Source organism: Chiloscyllium punctatum, chromosome 32, assembly GCF_047496795.1.
Source record: "Chiloscyllium punctatum isolate Juve2018m chromosome 32, sChiPun1.3, whole genome shotgun sequence".
In the NCBI taxonomy this organism is placed as follows: domain Eukaryota; kingdom Metazoa; phylum Chordata; class Chondrichthyes; order Orectolobiformes; family Hemiscylliidae; genus Chiloscyllium; species Chiloscyllium punctatum.
This window is the reverse complement of record NC_092770.1, coordinates 62,076,600-62,100,278: the sequence shown is the minus strand read 5'-3', so window position 1 is coordinate 62,100,278 and position 23,679 is coordinate 62,076,600. Positions and strand designations below refer to the sequence as shown.

Genomic DNA, 23,679 nt, shown 5'->3' with positions numbered 1-23,679 from the left:
CATCTTTTTATAGAATTGGGGTCAGATAGTAAGTAGTTAAGAGAAAGGGGGTTGGATTTGTGAATAGTTTTTTTGTTTAATGTTCACTACGAGAGTTACAAAAATAATTTTTTTCTTTTAAATAATGGAATTTGCAAATTCTCTATCACTTACATTCTAACCGGTTGTGAGGCAAGGCGTGATGAGGCAAGCTTCTCTGGGTGTTTGCTTTCGTTAACGGGGGGTTCAATTATAGCTTCATAACAGTATCAGTTCATGAGTTTATGTGTACACTTTTTAAAAAACTGATGGCAAAGTAAGATTGAAGTAATGCAGTAGTTAATTTGTGTCCTGTACCATTTACTACATTATGGAATTTTAAGTTCAGCTCTGCTTTTCATTCTTTCAAAGTGAGAGTGTTTTCATTTCCTAACATTTCCTCACAGCTCAGTCTCCTAAAGTTGAAGGTAGCTATGATGTGGAGGAGCTGGTGTTGGACTGGGGTGGACAAAGTTAAAAACCTGTTGTGGTTCTGTTCGCCGAGCTGGGAATTTGTCTTGCAAACGTTTCGTTCCCTGACTAGGTGACATCCTCAGTGCTTGGGAGCCTCCTGTGAAGCGCTTCTGTGCTGTTTCCTCCGGCATTTATAGTGGCCTGTCTCTGCCGCTTCTGGTTGTCAGTTCGAGCTGTCCGCTGTAGTGGCCGGTATATTGGGTCCAGTTCGATGTGTTTGTTGATAGAGTCTGTGGATGAGTGCCATGCCTCTAGGAATTCCCTGGCTGTTCTCTGTTTGGCTTGCCCTATAATGGTAGTGTTGTCCCAGTCGAATTCATGTTGCTTGTCGTCTGTGTGTGTGGCTACTAAGGATAGCTGGTCGTGTCGTTTCGTGGCTAGTTGGTGTTCGTGTATACGGATCGTTAGCTGTCTTCCTGTTTGTCCTATGTAGTGTTTTGTGCAGTCCTTGCATGGGATTTTGTACACTACATTGGTTTTGCTCATGTTGGGTATCGGGTCCTTTGTCCTTTGAGAAAAGGACGACAAACTCCCATTCCTAGAAATGATGGTACAGAGAACACCGAATGGAGAATTCACCACAAAGATATACAGGAAAGCCACACACACACACAGACCAAGTCCTAAACTACGAAAGCAACCACCCCAACACACACAAACGAAGTTGCATCAGGACACTATTCAAAAGGGCCACAACACACTGCAGCACACCAGAACTACAAAAAGAGGAAGAGGAACACCTATACAAAGTATTCGCCAAAAACAGATACCCTCGCAATTTCATCAACAGATGCCTAAGGGAGAGACAACGGAACGAGGACATGCCGCAACCCAAAGGACTAGCCACACTGCCATACATCAGGAGCATTTCTGAACTGACAGCCAGACTACTGCAACCACTAGGACTCATAACAGCACACAAACCAACAGCCACGCTCAGACAACAACTCACCAGAACGAAGGACCCGATACCCAACATGAGCAAAACTAATGTAGTGTACAAAATCCCATGCAAGGACTGCACAAAACACTACATCGGACAAACAGGAAGACAGTTAACGATCCGTATACACGAACACCAACTAGCCACGAAACGACACGACCAGCTATCCTTAGTAGCCACACACACAGACGACAAGCAACATGAATTCGACTGGGATAACACTACCATTATAGGGCAAGCCAAACAGAGAACAGCCAGGGAATTCCTAGAGGCATGGCACTCATCCACAGACTCTATCAACAAACACATCGACCTGGACCCAATATACCGGCCACTACAGTGGACAGCTCGAACTGACAACCGGAAGCGGCAGAGACAGGCCACTATAAATGCCGGAGGAAACAGCACAGAAGCGCTTCACAGGAGACTCCCAAGCACTGAGGATGTCACCTAGACAGGGGATGAAACGTTTGCAAGACAAATTCCCAGCTCGGCGAACAGAACCACAACAACGAGCACCCGAGCTACAAATCTTGTCCCAAACTTTGAAAGTTAAAAACCACGCAACATCAGGTTATAGTCCAACAGGTTTATTTGGAAGCACTAGGTTTCTAAGCACTGCTCCTTCATCAGGAGGTTGTGGAGCAGAAGACTATAAGACACAGAATTTATAGCGAAAGATTAGAGTCATGAAATGATATATTGAACAAACCTCGATTGTTGTTAAGTCTTTCATCTTTAAGAATTGGTTGCAGGTTTCAGCACACTAATATGTAAATCCCAGAACTTCTTTTAAGTCACTTTCTCGAGATAACTTAAGGTTTTATAACAAAACATTTCAGCTCAGACAATGCATTAAATGTTAGAGTCTGTCTGTATCCGAATCTTCAGTCAGATTGGTTCTATTTCCATAGTGGAATTTACAAAATATCACATGGATTGACTGCCTGCACATTTTGTATTTTACAAAAATGCACAATGTACCTGCAAATACAAATTCACCCTTCGACTTGTATGTACATGCACATGCATATGGAGAGAGGGAGGGGAGAGAGGGAGGGGAGAGAGGGAGGGGAGAGAGGGAGGGGAGAGAGGGAGGGGAGAGAGGGAGGGGAGAGAGGGAGGGGAGAGAGGGAGGGGAGAGAGGGAGGGGAGAGAGGGAGGGGAGAGAGGGAGGGGAGAGAGGGAGGGGAGAGAGGGAGGGGAGAGAGGGAGGGGAGAGAGGGAGGGGAGAGAGGGAGGGGAGAGCAAGCGCGTGCGTGTGTGTGTGTGTGTGTGTGTGTGTGTGTGTGTGTGTGTGTGTGTGTGTGTGTTTGTGAATGTGAATGCTTGGTAAAGTGTGTGTGGGGGGTGTGATGGAGTCTCGACCTATGAGTGAGTGTGGGGGCTGTATATGTGTGCGTTTGAGTGTATGAGAGAAGGTCTGTGTAAGCGTGAGAGTAAGTGTCTATGTGTGCTTACGTGAGTGTGTATAGTGTAGTAGGGTTTAGATCAGAGTGGCGCTTGGATGAAGGGCTTTTGTCCGGAATGTCGATTTTCCTGTTCCTCAGATGCTGCCTAACCTGCTGTGCTTTTCCAGCACCACTCTGATCTAAACTCTGGTTTCCAGCATCTGCAGTCCTCACTTTTGCCTATAACATAGTAGGGTCACCTGTAGTGTGACATGAACACAAGGTCCTGGTTGAGTCTATCCTCATGAGTACCCAACTTGGTTATCAGCCTCTGCTCAGCCACTTTGCTTTGTTGCTTATCCTGAAGTCCACCTTGGAGGATGGTCACCCGAAGATCCAAGGCCAAAATATCCTGGACCGCTGAACTGTTCCCCAATAGGGAGGGAATATCCTTGTTTTGTGATTGTTGCATGGTGTCCATTCATCTGTTGTCATTGTGTCTGATTGATGATGCCAACGTACCATGCCTTGGGGCATCCTTGCCTGCAATGCATGAAATAGACAACATTGGCCAAGTCACAGGAGTATCTATCGAGTACACGATGGTTGGTGTTCCCACGGGTAACGGTGGGATCTATATTGACACTCTGATACATCTTGCTGTGGTTGACATGACAGGGTTGAACGGCATTGTGGGTGATGTTGTCCTGAAGGCTGAGCAGTTTGCATAAACATTCATCTATTTACGGTTTGGTGGTTGTTTAAAGGCGAGAAGTGGAGGCATAGGAAAGGTCTTGGCAAGATGCTCATCCTCATTGACATTGTATTGCAGGCTAAGAACATGGCCCAGTTTTTCAGTTCCCGAGAAGTATTGGACAATGAAGGGTACCCTACTGGTTACAAGTGCCCATCTCCTGAGGAGGTCATTCTGGTTTCTTGCTGTAGCATGTCAGAACTGGCAATCGAGGAGTTAAGCATCATATCCTGTTCTTCTGAGGGAATCCTTGAGCACCTTCAGGTGTCTGTCACGTCTCTCCTCATCTGAATAGATCCTATGTATGCAGAGGGCTTGTCGTAGGGGATGGCTGTTTTAATATGTTTCGGGTGGAAAATAGCGAAGTGTAGTATTGTGAGGTTATCCGGGGGTTTGCGGTAGAGTGAGGTACTGAGGTGCCCATCTCTAATGGAGATGCCTATGTCCAAGAATGAGACAGATACTAAAGAGTAGACCATGGTAAGTCTGATGGTGGGATGAAACACGTTAATATCATTGTGTAGTTGTTTCAGTGACTCCTTGCCATTGATCCAGAGGAACAAAATGTCATCAATACATCTGGTGTATAGTGTTGGTTGGAGGTCCTGTGCAGCAAAGAAGTCTTATTCGAACTTGTACATGAAAATGTTGGCATATTGGGGTGCAAACTGGCCCCCATGGCTGTTCTGTATGTCTGGCTGAAGAACTGGTTGTCAAAGGTGAAAATTTTGTGGCCGAGGATGAAGTGGATGAGTTGTAGGATGTTGCTTGGAGATTGGCAATTGTTGGTACTGAGTACTGAGGCTGTTGCAGCGATGCCATCATTGCAGGGTACGCTGGTGTAGAGTGCTGAAATGCCCACTGTGATGAGGAATGTTCCTGGTGCTGAGTTTCTATAGGAAATTTGTAGTGTTGTGGCAGAAGCTGGGGAAGTCCTCTGTACAATGGGTTTCAAGATGCTTCAACATAGCCAGACAGGTTCTCACACAGGGTTCTGATACAACAGGATGTGCAGGTGTGTTGACTTTGTGTATCTTCGGAAGGCAGTAGAAGTCCCCTATTTGAGAAGTACCTGGGATGAGTGCGCGTAGGGAACCCTGAAGGACCAGATCAAAAATCTTGATCAATGCATTTAGTTCACAGGTATGTTCTTTGGTCAGACTCACCATGAGTTGCCTGTAGTGTTCCTGGTTGTTCAGTTGTCAGTACACTTCCTTGCAGTAGTCTATTCTATTCTGAATGACAATGGCTCCTCCTTCATCTGCTAGTTTGATGACAATGTTGAAATTGGTTTTGAGAGCATGGATGGCATTGCATTGTGATCAGGTGACATTTTTCACTACCTTGTGGGTGCGGCTGACAAATCTGGCATTTACACATTTCCTGACAGTTTGCGCACATATGTCAAGCCCAGGGCAGCAGCCCTCTGGAGGGGTCCAAATCTACTACTACTTTGGTTGCTCCTCTATGGATCTCTCTGATTACTGTTCTGATTCATCGGTGGCTCATCGAGATTACAGCTGACATCTTGGAAGATTTCCCAGAGTCTCATCCATCTGATGACTTCCTCAGTGTCTGCCGCAAAAGTAATGGGGTCCATTTTGGTTGTGGGGCAGAAATTGAGCCATCAGCTGAGAATTTTAATCACTTTCAGTTGAAGGGTATAGTCCAATAAGTTGATAATCGATTTCCCTGTGGTGATAACATTTTCAACTGTGGTGCAGAGGAGGCTTGGCAACTGCTGGTGGTGATGCAGTAGGTCTTGTTCTTGGTGTGCACGTACATGATATAGTTTTGTTACCTTATCTACTTGGCAGTGTCACATAACTGTACTGCTGCATCTTGAGCGCAAGCTGAGTGTGAGGACTCTATCTTGATTTCAAAGGTATGGTGCCTGCTGTTGAGTTGGTACATGGCATGAGGAGGGGTTTGCAAGGGGTGTGGCGGCAAAGCCTCTCAGCGTAGTCTGTGTTGTAGGTTGACTTGAGTGAGTTTGTGATCAGTAGACATTTTGGGATCTTACCTGCTTTCTTGCATTGCTGCAGAAACTTGAGGTCTGTGTCAATATGTGCAATCTCCTTGGAGATCCTCTCCACTTTGAGCTGGTAGTACCCGTGGGGACACCACCCACCGTGTACACCATACAACCCTGTTACAGTAGGCACTGCAAGATATGTCAAAGTGTGGACATGGATACCACCATTACGCATGGGAACAACTCCCACCATCTACATGGCAGGTACTCCTGTGACTCAGCCAACATTGTCTATCTCATACACTGCAGGAAAGGATGCCCCGAGGCATGGTACATTGGCGGGATCAAGCAGACGTTACGACAACGGATGAAAAGACACAGCCCAACAATCACCAGAAAGGGGTGTTCCCTCCTAGTCGGGGAACACTTCAGCAGTCAGGGTCAGTCAGCCCCAGATCTTCAAGTGACCATCCTCCAAGGCAGACTTTGGGATAGGCAAAAATGCAAAGTGGCGGAGCAGAGGCGGACAGCCAAGTCCAGTATCCATGAGGATGGCCTCAAGTAGGATCTTGAGTCCATGTCACATGACATGTGACCCCACTACACACACCCACACCCTCTCTCATACACACGCTCTGTCTCATATGCACATACACCTCCTACACCCACACCCTCTCAGGCTTATACTCCATCACACCCATCACTTTACCAAGCTTTCACACACACAAACAAAGCACCCTCTCATGCACTCACACGCACATGCTTAATGCACACACTCACTCACTCATGCACACGTACACACATTTAAGTCTAAAGGGTGAATTTATATTTGCAGATACATTCTATTTTACTCAAAAATGCACAATGTGCAGGCAGTCAATCCTTGTAATATTTTGTAAATTCCATTTTGGAAATAGAACTAGTCTGACTCAAGATTAGGATATAGACAGACTCTAACCTTTAATGCAGTGCCTGAGCCGAGAAGTCACCTTTTGTTATAAAACCTCAAATTATCTCGAGAAGGTGACTTAAAAGAAGTTCTGGGATTTACATATTAATGAATCAAAACCTGCAACCCATTCTAAAAGATGAAAGACTTAACAACAATCGAGGTTTGTTCAATATTTCATTTCAGTTGTATGACACTGTAATCTTTTGCTATAAATTCTGTGTCTTATGCTCTGCAACCACCTGATGGAGAGCAGCTCTCTGAAAGCTAGCGCTTCCAATTAAACCTGTTGGAATATAACCTGTTGTGTGATTTTTAACTTTGTCCTAAAGTTGAAGATCAGCCACAATAGTTAGACTATTTCTCAAATTTCTTCCATTTCCTGAGCAGGAGTCTTATCCGTTTTCACAGGCTTAAACTGTAGATATGTTCATGTTAGAAATAAGAAAATCAGACAAACAACTTGCCTTTGTTATATTTTGTGAAGTTTTTTTGATATGCAATAACACTTCAGCTGTCTGGAAGATTGTGTTTACATAGATGGCTAACGCAGAAAGCCAGGTGAAAAATAGTTCAGTTAACACAAGTTCATTGTGTGAACTGTATGTTTGGTTTGACAAAAATCAGTTTGGGACATTATCTGTACTGTCCCTAAACAGATGCTGAAACTGCTCTCCGTTTCCATTTTTATTGACATTATTTGTTTCTAAGTTTCATGACTTTATGTGAAGAAACATGACACCACAAGTGACTTTTCATGCTTCATGTTAAGAAAGATAACATGAATCACAGTTCCCACTCTTTAGGAGTACAAAACAGCTCCATGAGTATAAACTAATTCATGTGCAGATTTTTTGCCTTTATTATAACATGATTATTATGACATTTCAAAAGCATTTCATTGATTGTAAGGCAATTTGGAAAATCCTGACATCATGAAAGGTGCTGCAGCAATGGCAATATTTCTATCAAGGTCAAGATCAATCTTGTCTGCAATTAACTCTCATTGTATGCTCAGAATCAAGCTGACAAGTAAAGAACAATTAGAGGCACAGAATCAAAGGCAAAAAAAGAAAAAATGCCTTAAACTCGAAAGAAATAGAAGAAAGATAGAAAAACAAAGATAGGCATTTGGGTTTCTGGTACAGAATACTATAAACATGTTGGAGCTTGTGAGTGGCCAAGACACTTGAAATAATGCACAAAAAAATGATGGTTATAAAGCAAATTCTTATCTTTATCTTACCATCAAAGAAAGTTGACAAGAAAATCATTTGAACTGACTGCAAATGTGCAGTTGGCATTGGCCCAAGAAACAAACCTGTCTTTATCCAGGAAGCCTTCAGCACGTGCGATCGATTAAGTTCAGGGTAATAGATGGCTGTAAAAATGTTAAATTATAGATATTAACATGCAGCTGAATATCCCCAGTCAAATACACATTTACTAAATTGTATTCGTAACTAGGATACACACTAAGCTAACAGGTCGTCAGAGTTCTGGTGTGATTTTGCTTATCAATTACACTCCACTCTTTGTGAAAGGTGAGGATTTATGCCCTGATGCAATTCTATGGGCACCAAAGTCTTGATGGCAGCTCAGGGAATCATTATGTGTGAGGTAATGTGCAGTACAGGTAACTGGTTAATCAAAAATGTTTCACAGCCCAACAGGAGATCTCATGCTCAGTATATGACCACACAGCTGTATAACATCAGGGAAGGTAATGTCACAGAACAAGCAATCCTGAAGTCCAGGCCAATGTTTGGAGATGTAGGTTTGAACATGCCATTACACCATTGCATATGGCAAAGTTTGAATTTGGAAACACCCCCGTCTTAAAACTTTCCTCCAAGCCACTCACTACCCTGACATGGAAACATATTACTATTCGTTCACTGTTGCTGGGTCAAAATCCTGAAATTCCCTTCCTAATGGCATTGAGAGTCAACCCACAGTGGTTCAAGAAGGCAGCTCACCACAACCTTACGCAAGAGCAACAAGGGACGAGAAATAAATGCTGGCCAGCTAGCGATGCCCAATATCCCACAATTGAATAAAACGAAATCAATGAAATCTGGACTGAAGGACTGGTCTAACGGTGAACATGTAACCATTGTTGATTTTTGTAAAAACCCATCTGGTTTATTCATGTCCTTTAAACATCCTTACCTGGTCTACATGTAACCCCAATCTTACAGCAACATCATCGACTCCTAATTGCCCTGTGGAACATCAGGAACAATAAATGCTGGCGTGGCCAGCAATGCCCATATCCTATGCACATATTTTTAAAAATATGAAGACAAACTGAAGTGTTCTGTCCATGATTTGTTTTTCTTGATATATGACCTTGGTACAGAAATAATGCGATAGTTCCGTTCTCGTGCGATCTCGCTTTATAAGAAAATCATGCAATAGCCACACCATTTAAATTAATGGGTCAGAATCACGGAGGTAAAGAAAGTCCACATTCTACAAGTAACAGTCTAAATTCTTCAATCGCGTCAATGCCAATTCACGTTGAACAAAGACACATTATAGCAGAACTGACTGTATGTCAATATTTACAACTGGAAAGTTGTTGGTTTGACTTCTAAGAAGTACTTTCTGACAACTTCCTGCAGTTATCATTACACTGCAACTGGAACAGTGTCAACTGTTAACTGGAGACTAGCCATCGCTCTCTCTGACTGAGCGACAGTTCTCATTACATGTGAAATTCCCTTATTTAATTTCCTTTATCTGGATCTAATTTTGAATGAAGCAAACAGGAATGGAGAACTTAAGAAAGATTTGTTTTGGGAGAGGACATTTATACCCTTTGAAAGTCATTTGGCAGCAACTACATTGGGCTTTAAACATCCCTGAATTCCATAAGGGAAATACAGACCACAGATCTCAGTCTATATACAATAGATTACTTCTGAGTCAATCACTTGTAATGGGTTTGCTGAGATGGAGACAAACTGCTCAAGTTCCAGTGGAAGATCAATGAATAACTCTTGTAAAAGTTTGAGACAATGACTGGCTCAATGTTGATTGAAGACTAGCGTTGTGTCCCATCATATTTTTACACTGGATATGAAGTAACTGAAAAGTTCTACGATCACATCAGATCTACTATGCTAATGTCTCTGTGTTTATGTTTTACTGTTAATAAACTTAATGATCTGTACTACAATGGAGTATTTATTCTTCCATCATCCAATGAATAGCAATAAAAGTCAATTCAAAATAAGAAAAAAGATTTCTATTCAACCCTACGAAATGACATGACCAGATAATGCGTGCATTAAGATATAAATGTAAAGATGGGGGAATCATTTACAGAACAGCACAAGAGGAACATATATGCATGGACCCCTTTGAGGCTCTATTCTTTCATTCCACACTCCCACACATTGATGCCTATGCTTCAGTCTTGCTTATGACTTCTGCTAAGAACCCAGAGTTGCACCAATCAGATTATCCCCTGAAATTGAGGGTGTTTCCCTGGATCAAGCTGGTCTTCTGATAAAAAATAAAACAGTTGCAGCACTAGTAAAAGTGCACCAACTGCAAGCACTCACACTTTCATCTTGTTGAAAGTAAAGAGAAAAAATTAAAACCTGCTTAAACACAGACACATATCAGAATGGGTCGGGTACATTTTGGCGCCGATCATTTGGCCCCGCCATTTTGGCTCTAAACTGTTTTGGCGCTCATTACTTTGACGCCAATTCATAATAAAAAAAGTCTTGTTTGGTTAAAGAGAGCATGACTAACGACCCGATGTAATTTTCTCAACTAGCAATGACCTGCTGTAGGTTCAAATCTTATTTTGTAATCATTTTCTCATTTAACAATTGTTAATAGTCATCTCCTGCCTTGGTGATACCTTAAGCCCTTCTGTCTTCACATTGGAAAGCTGTAATACAATTTTCTTTCTATTTTCTTGTAGAGCCCATACCAGAAATGGCTGAAAACATTCTAAGCAAGAGAGACAAACCAAAATTTTCACATGATGGTTATCTAATGTGTGTTTGATAAAGGTAGCAAAAATTTGTTTTTATAATGAATAGGTTAAAAATAATGAATAAAAAAGAATTAGATTTATTTCTTACAATGCACTAAAAATGAATTACTTACAGGCTCTACAAGACCTTTTTTGATTCTGAATGGGTGCCAAAACAGGTCAGCGCCTAAGTAATGAGGGCCAAAACATTTAGAACCAAAATGGCGGGGCCAAATGATCGGCGCCAAAAGGGCAGTGCCATGTACTCCCATTCCGTATCAAGATTCCCCAAATCAATTGGACTTCCACACATTCCCAAATACATCAATGTAACATCTTCTTCTGTTTACCCAGAAAAAGATTAGTCTAAAGTTTCACTGCTGCTGGAAAAGCTGCCTGACCTGCTGCGCTTTTCCAGCAGCACTCTGACCTAAACTCTGGTTTCCAGCATCTGCAGTCCTCACTTTTGCTTAAATAAATCAGATGCCTGATCTAGCTTAATCATTTAAACCATTTGAGAAACTTGACAGTATTAATGTCACAACTTTACACAAATAAAATAACTTACGCTCAGCAGTCTTTAGGACAGGAAATCCCAGATAAAAACTAAACTCCACCAGGTTCAGTATCCTCAGCAAGTCGCTCACATCTGAGCCATTCAGGAAGCCTCTTCTACCGTTGATAGCAAAGGTTATATTTACAGGACCTTGCTGCAATCCTCCAAAATTCTCTGCTGCGTGGGTAACATTTATAATCTGAGTGACATGAAACGAGAGAAAATTAACAGGATTTCAAATGGATATCAGAGTGCTACAACACTGCCAGGAAATTCTAAATCTTACCTGGATGAACAGTGTTCCATAGCTTCTTTATTCATCCTACTCCTTACTGGGTATCTATGAAGACTTCCTCTTACTGTGCTGTTTTATGATTCAAACTACATCAAACATTAATTAATCCAAATAGATTGCTTAAAATTGAGATTTGCATCCTATTTGAACTTCATTAATGCCCCTCAGCTACCTGACTTTCTCCTCTCCTCTTCTGAAAGTACGGAATGACTTTGGGATCCCATTCCTCTTCTGCTCAAATGAAGTAGGCCATTATTCATGTCATATGAATACAGGCATCAACTCAGAAATTAACTGTCTAAAAGGTCATTCACACAGTTGGAGAAATGTGATTATACTTATGTTGTTCTGTAGTTCCAAGTGCTTCACATGCAACAGAAATCCCCATCGTTAACTATGGGCATGTATGCCACTATATGTAAAAAGGATGTAACTAAAGGTAGAAAGTCCATTTATTAAAAAGGGAAATCTTATTTCCTAACTGGCTATTCTGATTGCTAACAGTGGATCTTTTATCTTATCACTAATGTAATCACTGTTTAAAATGAGATATAAGCAGGTGAGTCAAGGTAAAATACATTGCCTGAAATTAGCCTAACCTTTTAACATGACCAAGGCAAGCGCTATCATTACTCAGCAGTTGCACTTATAACTGAGTTCTGAAATAATAGTCACAAAACTAAAAATGTTCATTCTGTTTTCTCTCCAAAAATACTGCCAGACCTGTTGAGTTTCTCAAGCAATTTCTGTTTTTGTTTGTTTTGGATGTCCAGCATTTACAGTTCTTCCTTTTATCTTGTCCTCTGTAATTTACTCATTCTTGGACGGGTGTTGGATTTATGTTGATGGTGATGACTGTGATGTCGGAAATAAGCTATGTAGGAAATGCCAGCACTTAAATCAGCAACAGAAAGGCACTACTGAACTATTGAGCAATCAATCACATTTTGGTAACATTAGAAGAAGAAAATATGTTGGTCAGATGCGAGGAAAATTCCAAGAAGCTCTTCCAACACAGGCCTGAGATCTTTGCCCGGCTACCAATTTATGTAAACACTAAAATGGGATCTAAATTTAACATCTCATTCAGAGAAAACCATCTTTAGCATTGCAGTACTGACACATTGGAATGTCAATTGGGCTGGTGTAGTCAAGTTTACTTGTCTTATCAAGATGTTAGACTGGTTGATAATGGAACACAATGAATACCTGATGGCATCAAAGGTACTGTACCATAATTAAATAACTTCCATTTAAAATTAATAGGAAATTGCAGCTGAGCACTAGTGCTATTCAACAGAGAATAGCAAACAATACACCAGCACATTTATAGTTAGTATCCTTGAGATGTAATTGAAGAACAGAGAGTTTCCTAATTAGCACATAAAATCACTATTCCCACATACAAATGTCTGGTAGATAATTGTTCTACATAACAACAGGTGATGTGGCTTAAATGATGATAACAGATCTGTGGAAAGGCACATAGTAAGGCTATGCAACAGTTGCTCTCAACAAATACTAGCACCAAGTATGCAGTGCCAGATAGGAGACAGTTATTCTTCCAGTGAAGCACCTCTAAAGCTTTCATGCAACATTACAATTGTTATGGACAAGGCCAGACCACTCAAAACATTCTTATACAGGCAACCCAGACCACAACTTTGCAATTTGTTTCGGTAAGTGTACAGTGAAGATTACCCTGAGTAAGTCAGCGAGGTTGACTACCTGGTTTTAAAACAGACAAAAATGTATTCACAAAATTACACAATGAAACACAAAGAACAGAATAAAGAACCCCTACAGAACTCAGTCTATCCAAACTAGACTTAATTATGCCATCCCAAATATACACAAACAAATCCCCTTAAAAGTAATAAAAATGGGACAGATGCTAACAGGTTGAAGTTAAAAAGGCAGAAGAAGAGAGTTTCGCAACCTGTTTCCATACAGCTGAACTCCTAACTCGTTGTAACTGAACTAAATCAGCTCGAGAGGTGACCACTCCCCTTTCATTATACAGGCCATTTCTAAAAATTGACCACTTTGGCCTGAAATCTCATCTGCTTACATATAAACAAAAGGCCTCTCAAAATCCTTTTTCATCTCTGTACCAAACAAGTCGCCTCGGAGCCGGGAGTGTTTTATGACCCCTCTGAAACAAATCAAGGACACGCATACTTGAGAAAAGGAATAACTTTTAGAAAATAGGGACCAGCTTTGTGACACCTCCCTCCTTTAACAAAATGAGACATCAATATCAAAAGATCATTTCATTTTTAAAACCCTTCAAAAATCGGGTTCATAGTCTAAACACACATATACACTATACTAACTATAAACATGCAAACATGCATAACCACATGCAAATTCGGGTGGTGGCACATCCGCCACCAAACGCCTCCGTATCTCATTCAAGTCTTGATCACGCATCGGCAATCATGTTTTCGCAACCTGCCACATGCACAATTGTCAAATTGAATTGATGCAACAACAAGCTCCATCTAAACAGTCAGGCATTTTTGTCCTTAAATTTTTGCACAAATATCAACGGGTTACAATCAGTGTATATGATTATCTCAGATGCATTGTTGGTAATATAAACACTGAAATGTTGTAATGCCAACACCAAGTCTCTTTCTCCCAGGTTGAATATTTTTGTTGATGAATGTTCAACTTCCTGGAAAAATATCCGATGGGTCTTTCTGTTCCCTCGTCATCCTCCTGTTGGAGCACCAACACCCACATTGCTGGGATTGATAGCCACCTTGAGAGGCTTCGCGTAATCCAGTGTGGCTCATACTCGGGCGGTGGTTAACACAGTTTTTAGGCTATCAAATGCCTTTTGACAATCTGCTGTGCATTGAAACTTCTTGCCCTTTTTTTACAATTCGGTGAGTAGAGCAGCCACACTGTTACAGCTTGGCACATACTTTCGGTAAAATCCACTCAATCCCAGGAACTGTAGTACAGCTATTTTTTAAAATCGACGGTGTGGCAAATTTCCCAAATACTTTGTTTTTTGCATCCTGCCGGGCCCAGGAAGGTGACTTGGGCTCCATTTAGCAAGGTTTATCACTAAGCCTGCATTCAAAGTCGATCGAATAAGTCTGATAAATGCTGTAAATGTTCCTTCCATGAGTGACTAAAAACCACCAGGTCATCAATGTAAACAACACAATTGCGTAACCCGGCAATGACCTTATTAGTCAGTCTCATATGGAATGTGAGGAAATAGATGGGGACATCTTGAAAAATGTCCATTCTACAGAGGAGGAAGTGCTGGATGTCTTGAAATGCATAAAGGTGAATAAATCCCCAGGACCTGATCAGGTGTACCCTAGAATTCTGCAGAAAGCGAGGACATTGATTGCTGAGCCCCTGGCTGAGATATTTGTATATTGATAGTCACAGGTGAGGTGCCAGAGACTGGAGGTTGGCTAACACGGAAAGGTGTTAGAAAGGTGGCAAGCACAAGCCAGGGAACTATGGACCAGTGAGCCTGACGTCCATGGTGGGCAAGTTGTTGGAGGGAATCCTGAGGGACAGGATTTACACCTATTTGGAAAAGCAAGGACTAATTAGGGATAGGCAACGTGGCTTTGTGCGTGGGAAGTCATGTCTCACAAACTTGATTGGGTTTTTTGAAAAAGTAAGAAAGAGGATTGATGAGGGTGGACATGATCTATATGGACTTAAATAAGGCATTCGACAAGGTTCCCCATGGGAGACTGGTTAGCAAGGTTAGGTCTCATGGAATACAGGGAGAACTAGCTATTTGGATATAGAACTGGCTTGAAGATAGAAGACAGAGGATGGTGGTGGAGGGTTGTTTTTCAGACTAGAGGCCTGTGACCAATGGAGTGCCACAAAGGTTGGAGCTGGGTCTACTACTTTTCGCCATTTATATCAATGATTTGGATATGAACATAGGAGGTATAGTTAGTAAGTTTGCAGATGACACCAAAATGGGAGGTATAGTGGACAGCGAAGAAGGTTATCTTAGATTACAACTGGTTCTTGATCAGATGGGCAAAAGGGCTGAGTGGCAGATGGAGTTTAATTTGGATAAATGAGAGGTGCTGCATTTTGGGAAAGCAAATCTTAGCAGGATTTATACACTTAATGGTAAGGTCCTAGAGAGTGTTGCTGAACAAAGAGACCTTGGAGTGCAGGTTCACAGTTTCCTGAAATTAGAGCTGCAGGTAGATAGGATAGTGAAGGCGGCATTTGGTGTGCTTTCCTTTATTGGTCAGAGCATTGAGTATAATAGTTGGAAGGTCACTTTGCGGCTGTACAGGACGTTGGTTAAGCCACTTTTAGAATATTGCGGGCAATTCTGGTTTCCTTCCTATCAGAAAGATGTTGTGAAACTTGAAAGGGTTCAGAAAAGATTTACAAGGATATTGCCAGGGTTGGAGGATTTGAGCTATAGGGAGAGGCTGAATAGACTCGGGCTGTTTTCCCTGGAGTGCTGAAGGTTGAGGAATGACTTCCTAGAGGTTTATAAAATCTTGAGGGGCATAGATTGGATAAATAGACAAAGTATTTTCCCTGGGGTGGGGGAGCCCAGAACTAAAGGGCATAGGTTTAGGGTGAGAGGAAAAAGATATAAAAGGGATCTGAGGGGCAACCTTTTCACACAGAGGGTGGTGTGTGTATGGAATGAGCTGTCAGAGGAAGTGGTGGAGGCTGGTACAATTGCATTATTTAAAAGGCATCTTGTTGGGTATATGAATAGGAAGGTTTTAGAGGGATACGGACCAAGTGTTGGCAAAATAGTTGGGATATCTGGTCGGCATGGATGTGTTGGACCAAGGGTCTGTTTTCATGCTACATCTCTATTACTCTGAAACGTGGCTGCAGTCATTTTCATACCAAATGGCATAACTTTGAACTGATATACTTCATTTGGCATTACTAATACTGAAATTGCCTTTGCTCTCTCTTGGACTCTGAGCAAGTCCAACTTAGAAATATAAGTTGCTTGTCCCACTTTTTCAACAAAGTCCTCCAACCGTGGAAATGGATATGAATCAGTCTTTGTAACAGCATTGACTTTGTGATAGCTCACACATAACCACTGGGTACCATCTGGCTGTGGAACCATGACTATGGGTGAGCTCCAGTCACTGTAACTCACTTCGATTATGCCATCTTGGAGTGTGCGCTCTATCTCCTTCTGAACCTGTGCCAACTTCTAGGTTATGCCTAGAAGAATGTTGCTTAATTGGAACAGCATCTCCTATCTCTACATCATGCAAAATTAGGTGAGCACTTTCCAGTTTACTTTCGCATATCTCCCCATATGCTAGTAGTAACTCTTTCAGGTCATTTCTATTTTCTTGTGGAAGCTAACTCAATAATTTATTCCAATTTTTCACAACGTCCTCATTGTTCAATTTGACTTGAGGAATGTCCAATTCAGAATCCTCTGAACTTGGTTCTTCCTTCTGTGCTGTAATCATTAACACCTTCTCCTCTTGCTTTTCTTCCTTGTCAAAATACCTTTTCAACATATTCACATGACATACTCAGATTTCTTCCCATCTGAAGTCTTTCTCAAGTAATTCACCTCACTCAGTTTCCTCTTGATTTGATACGGTCCACTAAACCTTGCTTTTAAAGGCTCACCGGTTACTGGAAGTAACACCAATAACTTATCCCCAATTGCAAAATTGTGAATGTGATTTCTTATCCGCTTCCTGTTTCATGTATGCTGTGATACTTTCAAATGCTGTCGAGCCAACTCTCTAGCTCTACTGAATGGTTCTCTAAAATTTGACACATAGTCCAAATGGGTGATCTCTGAATTCTAACTTATCAATTTCTCCAGAACCAATTTTAACAGTCCTCTTACTTCATGCCCAAAACATTAATTCAAATGGACTCAATTTGGTCAATTCATTCGGAAGATCTCTGGTCACAAAAAGTACAAATGGAACTCCTTTATCCTAATCACCTGGATAATCCTGACCACAAACCCTCAACATGGTCTTTAATGTTTGATGCCATCTCTCTAGTGTTCGCTGCGATTCTGGATGGTACACAATAGATTTGAACTGCTTTATTCTCAAGTTATCCATAACTTCCTTGAATAGTTTGTATGTGAGGTCTGATCCTTGAGCTGACTGGATCTCTATTGGTAGTCTGCATCTAGTAAAAAATATAAGTAATTCTTCTACACCTTTTTTTAGCTGTGATGCTGTGTATCGGGATTACCTCTGGAAATAAAGTCAACACATCCATTATTGTTAATAAACACTTATTCGCACTTTCTCTTTGAGGTAGGGGACCTACGCAATCAATCAAAAGTCTTGTGAAAGGCTCCTCAAATGTTGGAATGGGGATTAAAGGTGCAGGTTTTATTACTACCTGTGGTTTTCCAATCAGCTGACATGTACGATACATCTGGAAAATTCAACTACATCCTTCTGTAGAACAGACCAGCAAAAATGTCTTTGTATTTTAGCTTGTGTTGTCCTCACCCCTAAATGACCTCCAAGTGGTAGCTCATGTGCCACTTGCAGCACCTCCTTTCTATACCCTACTGGCAAAACAATTTGATGAATCTCTACCCATTTCTCATCTGCTTGAATGTGCAATGGTCTCCATTTCCTCATTAAGACATCATTTGTTAAGTAATGCATATGCCTTTTGATACAACTGTTACAACTTCTCATCTTTCTGCTGTAACTCAATAAGCATAGCAGAGCAAAGATAGCAGGTCAGGCAGCATCCAAGGAGCAGGAGAATCGACATTTCGGGCACAAGCCCTTCTTCAGGAGTGAGGAGGGTATGCCAAGCAGGCTAAGATAAAAAGTAGGGAGGAGGGACTTGGGGGAGGGCCGTTGGGAATGCGATAGGTGGGAGGTGGTTAAGGTGAGGGTGATAGGCCGGAGAGGGGGTTTCCAGCCTATCACCCTCACCTTAACCTCCTTCCACCTATCGCATTCCCAACACCCCTCCCCCAAGTCCCTCCTCCCTACCTTTTATTTTAGCCTGCTTGGCACACCCTCCTCATTACTGAAGAAGGGCTTATGCCCGAAACGTTGATTCTCCTGCTCCTTGGATGCTGCCTGACCTGCTGCGCTTTTCCAGCAACACATTTTTCAGCTCTGATCTCCAGCATCAGCAGACCTCACTTTCTCCAGGACTAAAGATATTCTTATGTTTACCTAGTTGCTCCTGCTCTGTCCTGCTTAACTGATCAAAAAAGGTCCCTGATAAAGCTATGCCAGCTTCCTTATCTGTGCCTTTTCATCTCCCCTGCTTCAACTTGTGCCTCTGTGATCTTCTGATCACACAATCAGGGAAAATTCCTGGATAAACATCCTTCATTTCTTCAGGTTGCCTGTATCCTGTTGGCTTTTCAATTGCAGGCAGCATGAATCAGCTATGTCATTTGCAAGGACAAATTGTATTCCCGGACATGAGAGTTTGTCCAGTACTCCTACCACAAATTCTCCACTCTTCTCTGGACTCTCTAGCCTCAATTTACATAATTGAGCACTTTTTGTCCCACCATGAACTACCAGTACTTTTTCTGGCAATAGTCCCTCAGGAGTACATATCAGCATTACAGACTGAGAGGATCCGGTGTCCCTTAATATTGTAACCTCTTTACCTGCTACTCCTGGCCTGTGAGAATAAACTTTACCCTTGAATGTATATTTTTTAAGCAGATCTGGCATTTCCTCCTTAACCAACCTCTGATCATCTTGTACACTGAGGCAGTTGTCTAACTTCCCTTGTGCTTTTTGTTACCAGTCCAACAAAACTCCCACACTTAGCCAGATGTAGGAAAATTGGACTTCTCCTAGCCCACCAACACCGTGATTTTGTGTGGCCCAATTTATTACAATGAAAACACCGGAGCTTTTAAACTTCTTTTTGCCCCTCAAGGGTTTCTTGCTCACCCTGTGGTAAGTTATCCTGATGATCTTCACTGAGATCTACCTTTTCCTTTCCACGTGAGGATTTCACTTTGTTCCATTTTCTGTCCCTTACAGACCGAAATTGATTCTGGAAGCCAAACTGAGTTTTATGGAACACCTCAATCATCAGCCATTTCAGCTGCTAACCTTGCTGTTTTAATCTCTGCTCTTCCACATGAGTTTGCACTAATTCAGGAAGTGAATTTTTGAATACCTCCAAAATAAATACCTAAGGGCTTCATAGGTTTGCTAGATTTTTAAAGCTCTTATCCATCTATCAAAATTACTCTGTTTAATCCTTTCAAACTCAATGTAGGTTTGACCTGGGTCCCTATACAGATTCCTGAAACGTTGTCTATAGACTTCTGGTACAAGCTCATATGCACTTAAAATGGCTTTTTTCACCTCCTCATACTCCCCAGATACCTCCTCTGATAGTGATATGAATGCCTCATTAGCCCTACCTACAAGTTTTGTTTGGATCAATAAAACTCTCAGTGGCCACTGCATTTGTTTAGTCACCTTTTCAAATGAAATTTAAAAAAAGCTTCTACGTTCTTCTCAAGGCAATGCTTGAATATACTTAAACAGTTTCTCACTAGGCTTCTGACTACCACTCTCTTCTTCACTAAGCCTACCTTCAGCTTTCATCTCTAGCCTTTTTAGCTCTTTCCATTTTAAATGTCAGTTTCTGAAGTTCAAAAGCTCTCTCCTTTTCCCTCTCCTCTGCTGCTGTCTACTTTTCCCTCTCTTCTGTTTTTAATCATAACTCAAACTGTTTCTTTTCTGCTGCCCTTTCCTTATCTCTCGCCTCTAACTCAAGCTGCTTCATTTGCAATTGAATTCTTGCCATCTCTATAGATTCTGATGGCTTAAATGCTGAGCTACTGCTGTAATTATCTCTCCCTTCCTCACAGAAGCAGGCAGGTCCAACCCCAGCTGGTCTGCTAATTCCTGCAGCTTGGTCTTATTCTCCTTTTGCAAAACTTTCGAAGTCATGGCATCCACTTCCAGAAAGCTTTTGGTGACTGAAAGAGCCATTACTTCCCCAAGCTTTGTCTACCCAAACAAACCAACACCTGAAATAAAGACATTAGCACCGACCACTTGCTGATAAAATCCCACAAAGAGCCCCCAATCTGTTATGGACTATGCCAGGCCACTCAAAACATTCTTAAACAGGGAACCCAGACCATAACTTTGTAGCTTGTTTCAGTTAAGTGTACAGTGAAAATTACCCTGAGTAAGTTAGCTAGGTTGACTACCAGGTTTTATAATACAAAAGATTATTTACAAAATTACACAATGAAGCATGAAGAACAAAGAATCCTTACAGAACTCTATCCAAACTAATTATGCTATTCCAAATATACAGTACAGTCCCAATAAGCAAACCCCCCTTAAAAAAAAACAGTAAAAGTCGAACAATAGACAATAGGTGCAGGAGTAGGCCATTCTGCCCTTCGAGCCTGCACCACCATTCAATATGATCATGGCTAATCATCCTTAATCAGTATCCTGTTCCTGCCTTATCTCCATAACCCTTGATTCCACTATCCTGGAGAGCTCTATCCAACTCTTTCTTAAATGAATCCAGAGACTGGGCTCCCACTGCCCTCTGGGGCAGAGCATTCTACACAGCCACCACTCTCTGGGTGAAGAAGTTTCTCCTCATCTCTGTCCTAAACGGTCTACCCCATATTTTTAAGCTGTGTCCTCTGGTTCGGCACTCACCCATCAGTGGAAACATGTTTCCTGCCTCCAGAGTGTCCAATCCTTTAATAATCTTAAATGTCTCAATCAGATCCCCTCTCAGTCTTCTAAACTCGAGGGTATACAAGCCCAGTCGCTCCAGACTTTCAGTGTAAGGTAATCCCGCCAAACCAGGAATTGACCTCGTGAACCTATGCTGCACTCCCTCAATAGCCAGAATGTCTTTCCTCAAATGTGGAGACCAGAACTGCACACAGTACTCCAGGTGTGGTCTCACCAGGGCCCTGTACAGCTGCAGAAGAACCTCTTTGCTTCTATACTCAATCCCTCTTGTTTATGAAGGCCAGCATGCTATTAGCCTTCTTCACTACCTGCTATACCTGCATGCTTACCTTCATTGACTGGTGTACAAGAACACCCAGATCTCTTTGTACTGCCCCTTTACTACCTAAATGAAATCAATTTAGGTAATCTGCCTTCTTGTTCTTGCCACCAAAGTGGATAACCATACATTTATCCACATTAAACTGCATCTGCCATGCATCTGACCACTCACCTAACCTGTCCAGGTCACCCTGTAATCTCCTAACATCCTCCTCATATTACACCCTGCCACCCAGCTTAGTATCATCAGCAAATTTGCTAATGTTATTACTAATACTATCTTCTATATCATTAACATATATTGTAAAAAGCTGCGGTCCCAGCACTGATAACTGCGGTACCCCACTGGTCACTGCCTCACTGCCTGCCATTCCGAACTGGAGTCATTTATCACTACTCTTTGTTTCCTATCAGCCAACCAACTTTCAATCGAAATGCTTACAGGTTGAAGTTAGAAAGGCAGAAGGAAAGAGAGAGTTTCGCAACCGGTTTCCACACCATTGAACTCCTAACTAGTTCTGGACTGAACTGCTCAGCTTGACAGCTAACCACTCCCCTTTCATTATACAGGTCACTTCTAAAACATGACCACTTTGACCTGAAGTCTCATCTGTTTACATAATAACAAAAGGCCTCTCAAAATCCTTTATCATCTCTGTACCAAACTAGTCACCTCAGAGCCGGGAGAATTTTATGACCCCTCTGAAGCAAATCCAGGACACAATATCCTTGAGAAAAGGAATACTTTTTAGAAAAAAGGACCAGCTTTGTGACACAGCTTAGCATGCAAAGCTATACACCAAGGATGGTACACATGTGAATTATGTCTTAAATTTTTTTTATATAATGAAAGGCTCTTCCATCCAAACCCTCACTCCATCATGTTCCACATTATACACCCCTAATGTATCAGAAGTGGTCTAATTTTGTCTGCGTTTTCATCCCTTTGCAATATTAAAGAACTATCATAATTTCCCACCTTTTAACAAAATCAGCCCGAGATATTCACTGAGCTAATATTGCTTCAAATATTACTGCTTCAGTTCCTTTACACTGCTGCAGCCAGTTACTCTTCTAATCATGCATCTTTTGCTGTTGTTGGAATTCCAGTTTAATCAAGAATAGTCAACTTAATAAATTAGAAAATGTTAGTTCTCCCCGGAAATTTCTCATTCAAATCAAGTACTTGTAATATACTTTGCTTTTCGTGAAAACTTTGATCCCTTTAATCAGAGGGCTGACAAAGGCACATGTTTGTCATTTGTATAGCATTTATGATTCAATAATTACACACATCAGTAAAGACTGGAAGTATGATCTGAAAGGAGGCACTTCAGTGAAAATGTTGAGGTCCAAGATCAACCTGTTTTAGACTGAATTAATGAATAGTGCTATTGGAAAGTTGGGGAGTAGCGGGGTGGCCTATGATAAAGAGAGAACAGTTGCAACTGGAAGAAAGCTTTTCCTCTCTGCCCCAGACATCCCTAGATGGAGCACTATAATGGGAGTGTAGAAAGATGAAACTCAAGTAAAGATGAAGCTTAAGAAAGAGCAATTTCCATACTGCTTGCTTCTATTTTTAAATGTGGCATATCTCCCTCTCCATTCTTCCACAAGTGACACTATGCTACATAAACAGAGAGTCCAAACAAAACCAAAATCAGGCTTGAAGCACATCAGTAGGCTGATATTAAACGCAACCATGATACTTAGCTGCAATGCACAGCTGTTTGATTTTCTTAGGATCAATAGTTTCATCATTGCGACAGAACAGCAGCAGATCAGTTTACTCAAGAAAGCCAGTGCTGAAAATGTGTTGCTAGAAAAGTGCAGCAGGTCAGGCAGCATCCAAGGAACAGGATTGAATGGCGGAGTGGACTCGATGGGCCGAATGGCCTTACTTCCACTCCTATGTCTTATGGTCTTATGGAATCGATGTTTCGGGCATAAGCCCTTCTGGCTTAAGCCCGAAACGTTGATTCTCCTGTTCCTTGGATGCTGCCTGACCTGCTGCGCTTTTCCAGCAACACATTTTCAGTTCTGATCTCCAGCATCTGCAGTCCTCACTTTCTCCTCAAGAAAGCCAGTGTCTTACATAATATTTTGTGGGTCTTGGGTGTTGCTAGCTGGCCAGCATTGATAGCCTATCCCTATTTGCCCTTGAGAAGGTGGTGGTGAGCTATCTTGTTGAATTACTGCAGTCCACTTGCTGTGGGTTGACCCACAATGCTGGTAGGGAGGGAATTCCAGGATTTTGACCCAATGACTGCAAAGGAATGGCAGTATATTTCTA

The 23,679-nt window shown here is 41.7% G+C and overlaps 1 protein-coding gene across 4 annotated transcripts in view; it reads right to left on the bottom strand.

Annotated features, from left to right (window-relative positions):
• LOC140458223 (UPF0606 protein KIAA1549) overlaps nt 1-23,679 on the bottom strand; it is a 263,349-nt gene that overhangs the window by 82,050 nt on the left and 157,620 nt on the right. For all 4 annotated transcript variants that reach the window (XR_011953457.1, XR_011953458.1, XM_072552494.1 and 1 more), the window contains exons 6-7: nt 11,070-11,256; nt 7,826-7,885 (exon numbers count right to left, since the gene is read on the bottom strand). Coding sequence is in view for 2 of the 4 variants with exons in the window: in XM_072552494.1 (XP_072408595.1) it covers nt 7,826-7,885; nt 11,070-11,256 (247 nt within the window). In the remaining 2 variants the exon portion in view is untranslated. The remainder of the gene's footprint in view (nt 1-7,825; nt 7,886-11,069; nt 11,257-23,679) is intronic.